This window comes from Rosa rugosa, chromosome 5 (assembly GCF_958449725.1).
Source record: "Rosa rugosa chromosome 5, drRosRugo1.1, whole genome shotgun sequence".
NCBI lineage: Eukaryota > Viridiplantae > Streptophyta > Magnoliopsida > Rosales > Rosaceae > Rosa > Rosa rugosa.
In genome coordinates this window covers 45,497,409-45,515,113 of record NC_084824.1, presented here as the reverse complement: position 1 = coordinate 45,515,113, position 17,705 = coordinate 45,497,409, and the positions used below count along the sequence as shown (strand labels likewise).

At 44.6% G+C, this 17,705-nt stretch overlaps 1 protein-coding gene across 1 annotated transcript; it reads left to right on the top strand.

Annotated features, from left to right (window-relative positions):
* The first annotated feature begins 12,932 nt into the window (after positions 1-12,932).
* Positions 12,933-16,355, top strand: LOC133711738 (uncharacterized). The gene is made up of 3 exons (XM_062137836.1): positions 12,933-15,391; positions 15,505-15,610; positions 15,714-16,355. Exons 1-3 carry the CDS (start codon positions 12,933-12,935, stop codon positions 16,353-16,355), a joined length of 3,207 nt encoding a protein of 1,068 aa, XP_061993820.1.
* Positions 16,356-17,705: the final 1,350 nt, after the last annotated feature.

Sequence of the window (17,705 nt, the reverse complement as noted above, 5' to 3'; positions counted from 1 at the left end):
CCATCCTCAACCTGGAGGACCCTGAGTATAAGGTACACGTCCAATGACTCCAGGGCAAGTTAACCGCCCTTTCTCGATTCATCTCCAGACTCACTGATAGGTGTGCCCCATTTTTCAAACTCCTCAAAAAGACTAACAAGAAAGTCATCAACTGGAACCCAGAGTGTCAAGCGGCGTTCTAGGGCCTGAAAGAATACCTAGCGGCAGTCCCTCTCCTCTCTGTCCCTGTGCAAGGAGAAACACTGTTCATATGCCTAGCTGTATCAGTGTCAGCGGTAAGCTGCGCCATTGTCCGGCGGGAAGGCCAGGACGAGCTCCCAGTATTCTACGCCGGTAGAGGCATGAACGGAGCAGAAACAAGGTACCCTCCCTTAGAGCAACTCGCTCTCGCACTCATCGTTGCCGCCAGGCGCCTCCGCCAATACTTTCAGGCCCACACAATCCATGTGTTAACCAATCAACCGGTGAGGCAGGTAATGCAGAATCCTGAACATTCGGGCCGCCTCAGCAAGTGGGCCATCGAGCTCAGCGAGTTCGACATTGATTACAAACCAAGAACCGCCATGAAGGGCCAGGCAGTGGCGGACTTCATTGCTGAACTCACTGAGTGTCAGCCAGAACCCGGCGCGGAAACGGAGCCCGGAACGGAAATGGTCACCGCTTAAGAATCAGCTCCCCTGCATTCAGACTGGAACCTACATGTGGACGGCTCCGCTAGCGCCAAGGCCAGCGGCGCCGGAGTCATCTTAACAGGACCCGGGGGACTGAACGCGGAGTACGCGTTGAAATTCAACTTCAAAGCTTCAAACAATATGGCGGAGTACGAAGCACTCATCGCCGGCTTACTCCTCGCCATCGACTCAGGTGCTGACAGCGTCAACATCTTCAGCGACTCCCAATTGGTCGTTAACCAGGTCAACGACAGCTTCCAAGCCAAGGACCAATAGTTAGCGGCATATTTGGGGTACGTCAAGACACTGCTCAAAAAATTCAAATTTCACACCATCACACAAATCCCCAGGGAAAAGAACACCAAGGCTGATTCACTGGCGAGACTGGCAACTGCCCAGCCACATCAGAGTCCAGCGGACACAAGAGTGGAATTCCTCGACAAGCCAAGTATCACAAAGACCCTGGCGGAGATCTTCAACATTGAAGTCAATCCCAGCTGGATGGACGAGATTATCGCATACAAGCGCAGTGGGACATTGCCGGAGGACAAAGTCCAGGCGCGACAGCTCAAGCGGAGAGCAACCCGCTACAACATCCAGAATGGCAAGCTTTACCGCCAGGGATTCACCCATTCCAACCTTCGCTGTCTAACCCCAGAGGAGGGAAAGGTCGTGCTAGCGGAAATCCACGGCGGAGAATGTGGAAACCACTCAGGCGCTAGATCCTTGGCCAATCGTACAATGCGACAAGGCTACTTTTGGCCCACACTCGGTGATGACGCCCGGCGGATATCGAGATCTTGCCATAATGCCAACAGTATGCCGATCTCCCACGTGCACCGGCAGAGCCGCTGTCAATCATCATCGGCCCATGGGTTCACTCTACGTGGGGCCTCGACTTGATGGGAAAATTCCAAACCGCCAAGGGCCAGTTCAAATACATCATTGTTGCTATCGACTACAACAGCAAGTGGATAGAGGCGGAGCCACTGACGGCAATAACTACCGCCAAGGTAATTCACTTCCTCTAGAAGAACATCTACTGCCGCTATGGTGTCCCACATACAATCATTACAGACAACGGCACACAGTTCAACAACAAGGAACTCATCTCTTTCACCGCCAACCTTGACACCAAGATGAGCTTTGCGTCTGTCACCCACCCCCAAACCAACGGCCAGGTCGAAGCAGCAAACAAGATAATCAAGAAGCTGCTAAAAAAGAAACTCGACAACGCCAAGGGTTTGTGGGCGGAGAAGCTTCCAGAAGTTCTATGGGCCATCCGGACAACTCCAACTTCCGCCACCGGCGAAACGCCTTTCTGTATGATGTTCGGATCAGAGGCTGTCCTACCTATTGAGGTCACTCAACCTACCACTAGGATCGAAGGCCACTGCCCAGAGACCAACAGCGACGGCGTCAACCTGGACAAGGACCTCCTAGAAGAAAAACGACACAAGGCCCACTTGCACAACTTGCAAAACAAGCAGCGGGTATCGCGTTTCTACAACGCCAGAGTCAAAGCTCGGAACCTCTAATTGGGGGACTGGGTAATGAAGGAAGTCATTCCACCGCCAACAAAACTCCGCCCAACTTGGGAAGGTCCATACAAAATTGTGGAAGTCGTTAGCCCATGCACCTTCTACTTAATGGGCAAGGATGGCGTCACAACGACCCACTCTTGGAATACCGAACATCTTCGGTATTACTACAAATAGTCATACCACTACCCAGGAGCATCTTGACTTAGCTAAATTTTTGTTCAATATTTAGCTAAGGGAAGCTACCCAACAGGTACTACCCCACTTTTGCACATGCTGATCAATCAGCTATCAATGAAACGAGGAATTATTCAAACCATTGTTACCAAGTCTAGCACTAAGGGCAACTGGCAACGCCATCAATCGTCAGCGGACCACATCCGCTACATGGTGCACTTGGACCAATCTTAATTCCTTTAATGTTTCATTGATTGGCAAAAGAAAACTCTAAGTCAAAACCCTAGCGGTACAAACATATCATGGCAAACACCAAAATTCAAAACTTCATTCCATATAGAAATGTTCATTACAAAAATTTGTTACGCCTCAACGGCTACAAAAAACAAAAAGAAGAGGTTCCAACATCTCAGTGGTTAGCCTCAGCATCTTCACCTTCGGCATGCGGCGGCGGGTGTGCGCGGCTTGTTTGGTCAGACCCTCGAGCGGTGGGACTTGGAGTCTCTATGGTACCATCCGCCTGAGTATGAGCCGCCAGGAAACCAGCACGGGATACCTCCGACTGGGTGGGAAGAGGAGTCCGCTGGGAGCCATCCGCCGGGCGTGCACCACTCTCTCCGCTCCCCGAACGAGCGCCTTCAGGTTGGGCGGGGACCACACCCTTCCCGGCGGGGCATTCTGAGCTGGCGGCACGTTGGGATGGGACGCCTTCGCCCAGTCGATGGCGCCCTTCTGTGTCAGCATCTCCACATTGGCTAGGGCCCCAGCCTTCGCCGCCTCAGTCATTGCCTTTTTGTAATCCGCCGATTGTTTGAATACCTCAACAGCGGCGGTCGCGGCGCTGCTCCCTTCAGCTTTTCAAGCGAGCGACCTCACCCTCCAGCCTCTTCACCTCGGCTAGTCTGGCGGCGAACTCCCGCTGCAGAATGTCGATCTTCTTATCCTTAGCGGCCACCTGCTCCTGCAGCAAGGCCATGTCCTGCTCCAACTTGGAGACGCGTTCATTCCTCTCCAAGTCCCGCTTGATGGCCACCGCCAGCTTGCCGCGGGCGTCTGCGGCATCACAGTCCGCCTTTGTCAGGCGCCGTTCCACCTCCGCCAGCTTGTCCTTTGCCTCCGCAAACTCTCTTTGGAGACCCTGAACCTCCTCCCTGAGCTCCCGCTCAACCCGGGGCTGCTTCGACGCCGCCAGGAACATTTCATGCAGACCAGCTGACAATTGACCAAAGGCCGAGCTGAAGGGCGACTGGTCAATGGCCGTTGGGCTCGAAATCCCCGCTACGCCGCCAAACCCCAGCCGCTCGCAGAGTTGGTAGATGAATTCCAGCTCACCGTCGGTCATGAATTCTGCATAAGCGGCGAACGAGTCCAGGTCACTCGCGACCGCCTCTCTCTCCTCGACCACGGGCGCCTCGAGCGGAGCTTGCCACGTTCTCTTCTGCTGGCGGGCCCCAATGGTTTCCACGTCGTCCCCCTCTTCCTCATCGGGGGAGTCAATCTGCCGGCGCTTTCTCTGGAGCACCCTTGTGTTCCCAGCAGCGGGCCTCGACCCCTTCGCGGGAGGCTGCTTCCTTGCAGCGGTGACGGTCTCCGCCGGCTGCACCGTTCTCTCCTTATGAGAGCCGCGCCTGTTGGCAGGTGCCCTCTCCTTCTGCGGTGCGGCAGTAGCAGATCCCTTCCTCCCGCCATCCGCATTGGCCCCCGCCTGAATGACCGGCAGGCCGTCACCACCAAGGTGGGAGTGGTGCGGCATTGGTAGCACCACTGGAACCTCGGACGGGCTCAGCGCCAGGGTGTCGGGGTTCACGACTGTCTTCTGGGCCGCCAACCTTTCGGCATACATGGTCTCCAGGAAGTTATCGATCTCGGCGCGGTCCATAGCCTTATCAAAAGCGTCGAGGCTCGCTTTGTTACCTAGCGGAGTTTCTAAAAAAAAAAAAACCAGTCAGCCCGAGGCACTCTGATCGATGGTACAATGTGGCGGAGATTTCTTACCAACGGCGCGAGTCAGTCGTTGATCGACCAACAACTCCCAACCGGTAGGAAGGCGAAAATCCAACAAGTTGCGATTCTGCCAGCAGCCTCTGATGCGTGCCACGCGACACTCTTCTTCATGCGTCAGGTTATACCGCAATCCCGCTGCACAAACACAATAATCGTTAGTAAAAATACAAGTCTACGCATTGGAGAAACCGCCAGCTATGTTCAGCGGAGACCGTTAAACAACCTCGGATATGTTGAAACTCCGACTTAATCCTAAACGTCGGCCCCCCCTCGTTGGACCCAGCTTGATACTCCCACCCCTCTGTGGCAACGCAGAAGGTCCCCCGCGAGTAGGACATGGAATCCCTTAGGTTCTCAATCAGCTTGGGCACTCCCTGGCGGCGGCTCAAATTCACCTGCCCTCTGCAACCTTAGCGCTTCACATACACCAGCTCGTAGAAATGAAGCACCTCCGGCATAGTAGGTCCCTCACAACCGGACAACCGCCATAGTGAGTTCAGCGCCAGCATTAACCGCCACATATTGGGGCAAATTTGCCCAAAAGCAAGGCCAAATTCGCACACCAAGATCAGAAGATTTGGCACCAGCGGGAGTGTCACTCCTTGGCGGAATATCGCCTCGTGCACGGCGGTAAACCCCTCTGGAAGAACCGATACCTTCTCGTCCACCGTCGGCGGACGCAGTTTCACCGAACCTGGCAACCGGAACATCCGCTTCACCCGATTGACGGCGGCAACATTCATCCGCCCTCCTGCCTCGTCAACAAGGGTGCCGTCCTGGAGGACCCACGCTGACTCAACATCCTCCCCCGCCATCTCTCCCCCGCCAGCGGAGCCACTGGCAGCGCTGTTACTCGCCAACCGCTCATCACGCCTATTTTTGGCAGCGGCGGCCTCCCCTGTCCTAGAACTCTCTGGACGCGAAGCACGACCCATGGCTACTTCCCAGGGTATGGTCTGTAGCGGCTCAACCTCTAGCGGTTCTGGCAGTGAGTTTCCTGCATGGGCAGACGGACGCAACGAATCAATAAATATTCTATTCGCCACGCTGAACGACACGTCAGACCCGGAATCCTCACTGCTCGAAATCTCTACGACGTTAGCCATCCCAAACCCTAAAACCCAAATCAGTTAGCTCAAACAAAGATCTAGCCTAAGCCTATATCAGTTATAGCCAAGAACACCAAGAACAGTTTACCCAGAAAAATCCAAAACAAGCACAAACACACTCAACCCAGATTCGACCATCTAGCAAATCCCTAAACACCAACCCTCTGCCACACACCATAACCCACCCCCAAATCTCACTTCACACCTCGGAGCACACTAAAGAAGACCAAATAACACCCCAAAAACAGAAACAAACAAAAAACCCGGCAACCAACAGATCCAATGAAACAGTGAAAGGAATCAAAACACCAACCTTAGTGACGAAACCCCGGTGTGATGGTGAGCAATAGTCTTCAGTGCGGAAAATCTTCGTTTCTCCGGGAACGATATCTCCAAACTCCGGCAGTCTCGGACGAACAAAGCGCGAGGACGACGAGTACGAGTTTAAAGCAAAGTGTCAAATCTCGCTGAGTTCCCCCCCTTTTATGTCAACATCAACGCATTCTAAACCGTCCACTCAAAAACGACATCGCGCACCAGCCGTACACGTGTCCCACGTCTCCACTTACTCTCCGGATTAACCGAGGTGTCGCCTCGGTTACGGAATCCATAATTACTAGCATTAATGGCGAGAAGATGGCCAGGCTTAGGAGACAAGCCTCCATACGCTAACCCTCTAGGGGTTGGACACGTGTCGACCACCATCAGACGAAGCGTCTAATGGAAGTAACCACTTGGGAAGAATTCACCAACCGTCCGAAGTGACGAAGTCTCCGCTGAGTGAAACCCCGCCAGCGGAACTTCTCCCTTGACATCTTCCAAGTGACGAAGTCTCCGCTGCGCGAAAACCCCGCTAGCGGAACTTCTCCTTTGTCATCTTCCAAGTGACGAAGTCTCCGCTGCGCGAAAACCCCGCCAGCGGAACTTCTCCCTTGTCATCTTCCAAGTGACGAAGTCTCCGCTGACCGAAACCCCGCCAGCGGAACTTCTCCCTTGTCATCTTCCAAGTGACGAAGTCTCCGCTGACCGAAACCCCGCCAGCGGAACTTTTCCCTTGACATCTTCCAAGTGACGAAGTCTCCGCTGAGCGAAACCCCGCCAGCGGAACTTCTCCCTTGTCATCTTCCAAGTGACGAAGTCTCTGCTGAGCGAAACTCCGCCAGCGGAATTTCTCCCTTGCCATCCTGCAAGCGGGGCGTCTTCCGCTACACACCTCTAGCGGAACCCCCTGTTCATCTTGCAAACAACGTACTTTGTTCAGCGCAATACGCTCAATAAAATACCGCCAAGCACGTCTACTGGACGCTGCTTCCTGCTACAGTCAGCGGGGGGACATCCGCCAGCGGCGGATCCCGAGGCCACGCCTCACTCTGACAACGACCGCCACGCGGCGTTACGGTCAGACGGTCCCTACGGGACACGGGGACTTGTCAACAGTCTACGACGGCCCTGATCAGGCACGTTGACCCCCGTCACTCGGGTACTAAGATTGGGCTCGCTACCCAACACCCTCTGCTCCGTGCAGCTCCCCCTCAACAAACAATTTGCCGACCATCCGGAGGTCTATCTTAGCCGGGGAGTGGGGGACTCCCTGGGGGGCCTAGCAGGGGCCCACCCGAAAGGGTATAAAGCGTTTGCTCAGTAAATCCATGGTTGACAACGCACTGACGCTAATTATGCTGTTGCAAGTCTAGCGGAAGACAACACTTCAAACCGCCGAACAACTCCCCAACCAAGATTGCCCTCCTTGACTGGGGACTTGGGGGACTTGTACATACATGTACATTTACAAGCATAATTAGCTATAATGGGCTACACTCTTGGTACCGCCAGAGGTACTAATTCCCGCCAAAGGAATAACATACAGATACACAGCCAGGCGGGCTACAGCCTGAGCCTCGGATCACCCCCAGATCACCGCCGACGCGCCGTCACGCGCCGTGCCAAGATAGCATCAGTAGCTCCTAGAGCTGGGGACTGAAGCACATCAGTCCCACATCGAAAACAAGGAGAAGATCAGCCTCCTCCTCACCTATAAAAGGTTCTCTCCTCTCTCCTCATTAATTACGAATTTAATACTTACCTACTATTACTTTGTCAACATAAATACATTGACTAACTTAGGCATCAGAGAGTTGAAGACCGCCCAGCGCGGTCTCCCTCTGACGCCCTCTGTATTTTACTTGACAGGTAGCGGAAGCCTTGAGAACATCACGAGTATCGATCCGCCCATCGGATCAGCATTAACAAAGGTTTAGCTACCGCTGAACTTTTAGACATTAACATACATTTTCTTTAATTTATTTATTTTAATTTTTGATTTTAAAAATCCTAATCCCCCCTTTTTACATTAACTTGTATATATTTCTATTCTTTATTTTATTTTTGTACATAATACTTTTTACTTTATTATTTTAATTCTTTATTTATTTTTGCAATTACAGGTGTACCCTCAATCCCCGGCTAGAACGATCCCTACTTATTCTATACTAACAACTACATTTTGCAGGGTTAAATTGCACGCTTGCTTTTAGCGTGTCAATCACACAATAGAGTTTGAGGAGTTTATCAGCAATCATTTGCGAATTCGTGACAAGGGAACACATACTATGCTCCAAGCAGATCTAGTTGAGCACTTGTGGCAACATCACTTGGCTAATATCAGTAAGTACATATTGTAATCTGCTTGTTTTGGGGCACTTTGTGTTTGGTGGTTCATCTATAATGATATTTATGTTGGAGCTTGTTTTCAAGATATAATGACATAGTGGTCTATTTGTATATTTTGTACTTGACTCTGAGAATGACTCATTTACTTTTATATTGGCATAGATAATTGAGGCAGTGGAGTGAGAGGCGAAGTCATTTTAGCTTCAATTGATTCTCAAGAGGGATAAACAATGGTTTGCCGACAATTGGCGATGATTGGTTTTCATTTGAATAATGTTGGATGATGGTGGAGGATATCTTAAAGCAGATGGAGTTATTTTGCAAGGCTGTTGTTGAGGTACATTAGTTGAATGCTCATTTGTATAGAGTGAAAGAAGTATAAAATGCAGCATCCACCAAGAATTTTGATTTTGTTGGTCTTGCACCTAGAAATGTTGAACATGAATTAACAACAAAATTAGGTAATTTCTCTTTAATATTAAAGTTGATTAAACGAAGTTTATGTCCTTTTTATCTGCTTAGATTCCTTATTGAGATGCATTGAATTTCACTTTCTTTCTTTTTTCAGCCATGAAGTTTTTTCTCATCTCTTGAAAGATTTTTACCCTCCCCAAGTTCTTTTTCTTTTTTATTTTATAATTCATAAGCAGGCAGAAGGTAATAGAGGGTAATAGAAGATGTTCAGATGTAGTTGTTGGATCATAATTCATATACATATTTGTGCCCTAAAACATGAAAATTACAGGTTCTAAAAGTCCAATTTAATGTTGACTAATCCAATTTCATTATTTTTCTAATCTTGTAATTTACTTAATATTTGTGTTTATTTATATATATTTATTATGTTTTCCTTATCATGCTAGGAAATGATGGAGAAGAATAGAAATGCACTAAAAAGTCAACCTTAGAACATTTTCTTATTCCGGCTAGGAGAAAGTGAGCTAGACAAGGAAGAAGGAGCGGACGCCTAACCAAATGAACTCCAAATGAGCTGAAACTCTTCAGATCTATTATAGACATCCTAAGAAATATTTCCTATGAAGAGTGCAAGAGCCAGATAGAAGTGGAAGGTCTTCAAACAATCAGTCCAATTTTTTGCAGAAGCAAAACTGGAAAACTGGACCTGTAAGGAGTCCAGTAGAGTTTCCAGCCCAACTACTATTCCAAAAATTCTGAAATTCTAACACGATAATCTACACTCATAGAGGAACATTTTATATGAAGAAATCGGAGGCCCAGAGGAACATTTGATATGAAGAAATCGGAGGCCCATGATGAAGTCTTGGTGGAGAAATAATTGAAGGAATAAAGGGGCAGAAAGTGACCTAAAAAAACAGCTCAACATATTCCTACCCACATGAAGAAAGCTAGATGCTTTTCTCTTTTTCCTTGGATATATTTTTCTACTCCATCTTTTCCATATTTTACAAACCAATTCCATACTCCACTTTCATTATTTTTATTTCACTCATCATTTCACTCTTCTTTTTCTTCTCTATATAAACACCTTCTCTTCTCACTCTCAACATCAACCATTCCATCCCATTACATCTTCTTTCTCTGTTCATCTCCTTCATAAAACTTCCATATCCACCTCCCAAAATCCAAACCCACAATACCCAATCTACTCCATCTCCTCCATCATCACCACCCACAACTACCATCACCACCACCATTACTCCATCACTACCACTCAAAATTGGCCAAAGGAGCATCATATCTTCATCCACTACACCAATTTCGGAATCAGACAATACATATCAGACGACAGCAAACATTTTAACTGTCGTCTGAAATAATCAGACGACAGCAAGAAAAATTCTGTCGTCTAAGTTTTCGAATCCAACAATAGTTTTTTCTTGGCTGTCGTCCAAAATCATTTCAGACAATGGTTCATTTTTTTGATGTTGTCTGAATGAATCAATTCAGACAACAGCTATTATGTGATGTTGTCCAAGGTTCAGTCATACAATGGTTTATTTTTGCTGTCGTCTGATTATTTTCAGTCACACAACTGTTTTAGTTTATTTTAGGTGTCTGTTGTTTGATATCTTTTAAGTCAATGGCTACGGAAAGATGTTGTCTGATTTAAGTGGTTCAGACAATGGTTTTTAATTTGTCTGTTGTTACATGAGTTTCAGACAATGCACCTTATTTGATGTCGTCTGAGTTTTCGATTTTTTTTTTCGATACAATGAATAGGTGACTTTAGTTAGGGTTTGACTTTTACTTTTAACACTTATACTCTTTCAACTCGTTCCCTCTCCATTCCATCGAGCAAAACACCCAGTCCGCCTCCAGCTGAAAATCACTCTCTCTCACTCTCATCCCTCAGTCCCGCTCTCAGCCCAGCCCTCAGCCCCGCCCTCAGCCCGCTCTCAGACCACGAACCCGTCTCTCTCGATCAGCCCCGCCCTCAGCCCTCCCTCAGTCCCGCTCTTAGCCCCGCCCTCAGCCCGCTCTCAGACCACGAACCCGTCTCTACTAAGCAGTTTGAAGGCAGATCCTCTCAAACTTAACCTCCATCAACAACAGCTTCATGGTCTGGAACCCGCCGGAGTTCGTCACGGATTGTATGGATGATGGGGAAACCATGAGAAAAGAGAAGAAAAATTAGTGTGAATCCTGAAATCCTATTCGATATCATGTCCCAGTAGGTTGTTAAGAGATTTCAGGCAAATAGGCTTGAAGTGCGAAGTGTTGGATGTGTTTTTTTTTTTGGGTTGCCCAAGCTCGATCTGCTCCGACTCATTCACCCTGCTCCCTCTGAACTTTAGGTACTCAACTTTGTTTGATTTTACTCTCTAGGTATTGCTGAATAGCCATTTGTGTGATTAAAGTCTGAAGCTTTTGATAAACTTTAGAAGAAAGATTGAAACTTTGGTTGCTGTCATTCAAATTTTGCATATTTTTAAGTTATATGCTTAGCTTTTGATAAACCCATTTGATATATTAAAGAAAGAATGAAATTTTGGCTGCTGTATCATTCACATTTACAGTTCTGTTTTATAACAGTAGGTGTAATTAGCCTTTTTAGCCTATTGATGAAGTTGATTCCATCTGAAGCAGAAGAGCTATCTTACCCCCACCCCACCCCACCCCACCCCACCCCACCCCACCCCACCCCACCTTTTTTTTTTTTTTTCCAGATTTTGCATATTTATTACGGACCATTTAGTTCTAGCATTTGGTTGGGCTTAATTGTTTACAGTTGAGATTGGTTGGGAGTTTATGGATCCCTAAGTAGTAGTAACAGTTTTTAAAAAGGGTTTATTTGGCTTTATCAAATTGAAGGAACTTTTGTGGTTTCTCTTTATGTGCATAGTGGCCTATACTACTTGCTTGTCATGATCGTTGTGCTATCATTACCAGTTGTTCGAAATATTTGTCTGATGATCATGAGTTTTCAGATTTTATTTTAAACTCCTCATGGAACAATTTAAGATTGTGAGGTGTTCTGTTTTCAAGAATGAGTTCTTAACATTGTATTTCTAAATCATTATATTACTGATTGTTCTATTCTGTTCCATCGATGATTATAGACTTTAGTTTCAAAGAGTTCAATCAGTTCTATTCTTCATGGATAACCAGCTGTTATTCCTTCTGTTTTTCCTATAGAATAGAAACTAAAGAGTTTATTTGTTTGGATAATAATAATAATAATTGTGCTAGCAGACTCTAAAGGAAAAACTAAATGATAAAAGAAATTAATTACTTTCTGAGTTAGTTTGTCGACTTGATTGTTACCCTATTCGAAATCAGACGTGCACAGCTTATGGCCATCTTTGTAGCATCATGGAAATGCTCTGTCTCCTATTTGGCTTTCAGTCTTTCGCTATTCTGTTTTTAATGGGGGTTTTGGCATTATGCTTTACTACAGCCACAAATATAGAATAAAATTACATAGGGTTTAGAATCTTGGGTTTTTGAAGTGTTACTACAACCAAGATTACAATTTCAACATTTTTCACAATTAACTACTGCTCTTTCTCTTTTTTTTTTTGGATATAAATTTCAGTCATGAGGACATAAATGATATTCAAATTTGGTTCGACATAGATATGACTTGGACTTTGATTCAGTTGGCTTCCCTTATTTTGTTTTCCAATTTGAACTTTTTCAAAGCAATACTCAATTATCTGAAATGGTTGGGACAACAGGGTAGTTAATTAGTTAAAGATAGGTCATGAAATGGGGTTAAAGGGTGTATGTCGAAAGAACGATAAACATATAGCTGTACTAAAGTATATTGTACTAAGAAAAGATTGATTAAAGACCGTGGACTTTACTTTCAAAAGTGTTAAAGTTTTGAACTTGGAGATAACTTTTGTATGTATTGTAAATTTGTCATAGGTAAATTTGATGATTGAAAAGGAATCTCGGCGGATGATTTGTGGAGGCTGGTGGAGGTAGATAAGCTTATTGCTGTGGCAAACTAGCTTAGATAAGCACTTTTGGTGAGTATTGCTAAGTTCTCTCTTATTTTGTACTAGTGTAGCATATAGGTTTATAATATATGTTGTTGTGTTTGTTGATGTGGTTGTTGATTTCGTTATCATTAATATGATGCAATTTATAATATACATGTTCGTTGCTGTATATTTGTGATGATTGCAATGGCTGCCTAAGTGCTCTATGATTCTATGACATGCATATATATAGTACACTTGTGGTTGCGATGAAATGTTAGGTATATTAAGTTGTTTTGTTTTGTGGTTGCATCCTTGGAATATTTATATGTTGTCTGCTTTCATTGTAAGATGGACAAATCATGGATGCATGCTGATAGGAGATCGCGAGCTTTTGAGTTAGGGGTTGAAGAATTGATTATGTTTGCATTAGAGAGTGGTTGTGATGTCAATAAGGTTTGCTGTCCTTGTATGAGATGTGGTCATGGTAAATCTTGGAAGGCTAGGGTAGTAAGGGATCATTTGGTTGAGTTTGGTATTGATAAAACTTACACAAAATGGATATGGCATGGGGAACTCTCGTCAAATGAGAGTAGCGCACCCGAAGGGAATTCTGAAACTGTAGAAATGGCAGGTAATGACACTGTGGGGGGGTCTGATGATCATGAGTTTTCAGTAGACTCTGATGAGTTTTTAAGGTTTGTTGAGGATGGCGACAAACCTCTTTACCCTGGCTGTACGCGTTTTACCAAGTTAAATGGACTTGTTAAAACTTATAACCTCAAAGCAAAGCATGGGTTGAGTGATGCTTGCTATTCTGACATGTTGATATTGATTGGAATATTGCTTCCAGAAGGTAATGAAGTGCCAAGTTCTTTTTATGAGGCCAAAAAGAGTTTGTGTGCGTTGGGAATGAATTATGAAAAGATACATGCGTGTCCTAACGACTGTATCTTATACAGGGATAGTAATGTTGATGCCACTAGCTGCCCTACTTGTGGTCTCTCTAGGTGGAAGTTGGGAAAGAATAAAGTAGAAAAAGTCGGGGTTCCAGGGAAAGTGTTGTGGTATTTTCCACCTATACCTAGATTTAGAAAGATGTTTCAGTCGACTAGTACAGCTAAAAGCTTGACATGGCATGCTGATGAGCGACTGAAGGATGATAAAATGAGGCATCCGGCTGACTCCCCTACTTGGAAGTTAGTGGACGATAAGTGGTCTGCTTTTAGTTCAGAGCCTAGGAATCTAAGGCTAGCGCTGTCGTCTGATGGTTTCAATCCCCACAGTTCCCTTTCTAGTAGATATTCTTGTTGGCCTGTCATACTAGTGACCTACAATCTTCCCCCATGGCTCTGCATGAAAAGGAAGTACATGATGCTCACCTTGTTAATCTCTGGACCTAAACAGCCTGGAAATGACATTGATGTCTATCTCCAGCCCTTGATAGATGATTTGAAGATTTTGTGGGATGGGGTTGAAGGGGTATATGATGGTTATAGAAAAAAGTACTTCAAACTTAAAGCAGTGCTCTTTTGGACCATTAACGACTTCCCTGCATATGGGAATTTGTCAGGCAGCATTGTGAAAGGGTACAATGCTTGTCCTATTTGTTTACAGCATACCAAACCTCATAGGCTGGCTCATGGTCAAAAGATGTCGTATATGCGGCATCGGAGATTCTTACCACGTTACCATCCTTATCGAAAACAGGCAGCAGTTTTCGATAACACTGAAGAATGTGATCTCGCTCCTATTCCATTAAGTGGACATGAGGTGCTGCAAAGAGTAGAAGGTATGAACTGGCCTTTTGGTAAAGAGCACCCTCATCCTCCATATAAGGGTGCTGAAGATGAGAGTAGACCATGTTGGAAGAAGAAATCTGTTTTCTTCGAACTTGAGTACTGGAAGTTTCTTCCCGTTCGACATAATCTTGATGTAATGCACATCGAGAAAAATGTTTGCGATGCATTAATCGGTACATTGTTGAATATTCCTGGGAAAACCAAAGATGGGGTGGCTGCTCGTTTAGATATGGTGGCAATGGGTATAAGGGCTGGTCTGAAGCCTAAAATTGGGGGGAAAAAAGAGAAATTACCTTTGGCAAGCTGGAATCTCATGTTAGAAGAAAAGAAAACAGTTTGCAAATCTTTTTTTGGCATGAAGCTTGCTGATCGGTTATGTTCTAATGTGAAGAGTTTAGTGTCCATGGATGATCTACGGCTTGTTGGTATGAAATCACATGATTGCCATACCGTCCTCCATCACTTGCTCCCCATTGCAATTCGTTCAGTATTAGAGAAACCAGTTAGATATGCTATCATTAAGTTCTGTCTCTTCTTCAAGGCCATATGCAGTAAAGTCATAGATGTAGAGAAGCTAAAAAAAATTCAAGCTGACCTTGTCGAAACAGTTTGTGAGCTTGAGAAATTCTTCCCACCGTCCTTCTTCGATATCATGATTCATCTTTCGATCCATCTTGTTAGAGAAGTTGAGCTATGTGGCCCTATTTTCTTTAGATGGATGTACCCCTTCGAAAGGTACATGAAAACATTAAAAGGATATGTTAGGAACCGTAACCATCCAGAAGGTTGCATTGCTGAATCATACATCGCCGAAGAAGCAGTAGAGTTTTTGGCAGAACGTAATCTAACTGAACCTACTGTTGGACTACCATCTAGCAGTACATCTGACCAGAAGGGGACGTGCAGACCTTTGTCAGGTGCCACAATGATCTGTCCAAATCAAAAGAAGTTGCAGCTAGCACATCTTTGTGTGTTGCAGAATACGAATGAAGCAAGGCCCTACTTTGAGTAAGTCATGTGTTCTGTTTATTTTTTTATTTTTTTACTGTGTCATTTCGGTACAAATAAATACATGTAGTTGGAGTTTACTAAAGGTTTTGCATTTTTCTTGTCTTTTGTAGTGAACATTTGGAATGGTTGAAGCATGTTTATCCAAATTTAAAAAAAAATAAGAAGTGGCTAAAGGAGAAGCAGAATAAAACATTTGCGAAATGGATACAAGACAAGGTAAGTACAATGATCTGTTTATTCCAGTACCTTTTATAGTTTGGGTAGATATTAAGTATAAATGACAGTTTAACTAACCATAATGTTATTTCTTTGCATGAAGGTTGCTGCCATTTGTATTGATGATCATATTAATGTTTCGGAACACTTAAGGTGGATTGCTGATGGTCCTAGTTCAGAAGTACCAACATTCAGTGCTTACAAGATAAATGGGGTTAATTTCAACACCAAGGATCGTGATGATGTTCGAGCAGTTCAATGCAGTGGTGTTTCATTGTTCGCCAATGCAATGCTAATCCCTAGTGCGAAGGATAAAAACCCGGTTAATGATGATACGACTTTTTATGGAGTCGTTAAAGATATATGGGAGTTAGACTATCATAGCTTTAGGGTTCCTGTATTCTACTGTGATTGGGCTGACATTGATAAGAGCATTAAGATAGATGATTTGGGTTATACATTAGTAAATTTGAATAAGTTAGGTCATTTTAATGATCCTTTCGTGTTAGGTACAGATGTGAAGCAAGTCTGTTACATAGATGATCCTCTTAACGCTAATTGGTCTGTGGTCATACGATGTCCTGATAGGGATTACCATGCAGGTGATGATGAGGAGGTTGGAGTCATTGAACTTGAGAACGAGCTGTTTGATACCACAATGCCTTCGATCGACACTACAGATGTAGATGGTGACCAAACTAGCAATTATATGCGGGATCGTGATGAAGGAATATGGATTGACTGATGAAATGTGTCAACTCTTAGTTTAGGGTTTATTATTGTTATTGTTGGCTATGTACTTTATTTATTTGAATTCGGATGAATCTTTTTTTAACTTGATTTGTGAATCGTTGTTTTTACTTGATTTGTTTCGTTTCTTATCAATGATAATGTTCCCTTATCTGTTAAGCTTTCTGTTTTCAATATTGATTTTTTTTTTCTTTAAACTTGATAATTTTACAATAAGGTCAATATATATTGCTGTACTATATATGATCTAGCATGCCCCATTTATATTTAACTAACCCTCATGTGTTTTTGGTTGTAGATCATGGCTCCTTCAAAATCTAGGGCTGCCACTAGAGCAAGGCAGAATATTATCAATGCATTGAAAGTGACAAGAGCGAGATCTGCACCAGAACAAGCATATTCTGGTCAGTCAAATGCATCAGAAAATAAGCCATCACCAAAGAGAGCAACGACATCGTTAAGGGTCAGCAAGTCATTGACGAAGCATAAGAAGAAAAAGTCATCTAAGGCATCCAGCCCAGAAAAAAGCGGCTTAAAGTTGCTGAAGCGTGGTTGTGTTACAATGCACAGGATTGTGAGAAGGAAAATTCTTGGGGTAAAGTTGAAAGTCTTGTTTAATCAGAAGGGGTCGCCTTATGGTGCTGCAGCCAAAGAAATGCAGTCATATATTGGGGTACTAGCACGTACTAAGGCACCAATATGGAGACCTTCTTGGAAGCAGGTCCCAAAGGATCGAAAAAATAAGATTTGGGGGTGTGTCGAGGTATAAAAATACTGATCCTTCTTCTCTTGATTAATATAAAGACTCCATGTTCATAGACTGGTTTTAATTTTTTCTTTATCATTTGGTTAGATGGCATTTGAGGTACCTCCGGAGGCAAGGAGAATGGTCCTATCTTCAGCTTCACAGAAGTGGAGAGAATTTAAGAGCAAGCTGACTAGACAGTACATCATCCCACATAAGGATGAACCTGAAATGTTAGAGTATCCCCCAGCTGATTACAACTTCATCGAGAAGTCTCATTGGGACATCTTTGTAGCTGATCGATTGTCTGAGGAATTTCAGGTACAGTTTGTTTGTATTTTCATATTTTCAGAACTTGGATAAATTATAACTACTCATGTTATAACTATAGTGAATTGAGTTATGATGGTCATTACTTTGATGGTTTATAGGAAATGCAGAAGGTGCAAAAGGGAAAGAGGTGTAAGAACAAGTATCCTCATCGCATGTCGCGTAAGGGATACGCAAATCTGGAGGCTGAATTGGTGAGCATATGTAGAGTGATTTACTTTTATATCTTGCATGCTGAGTTATTGTTAAGGTTAAATGGTTACTTATAGT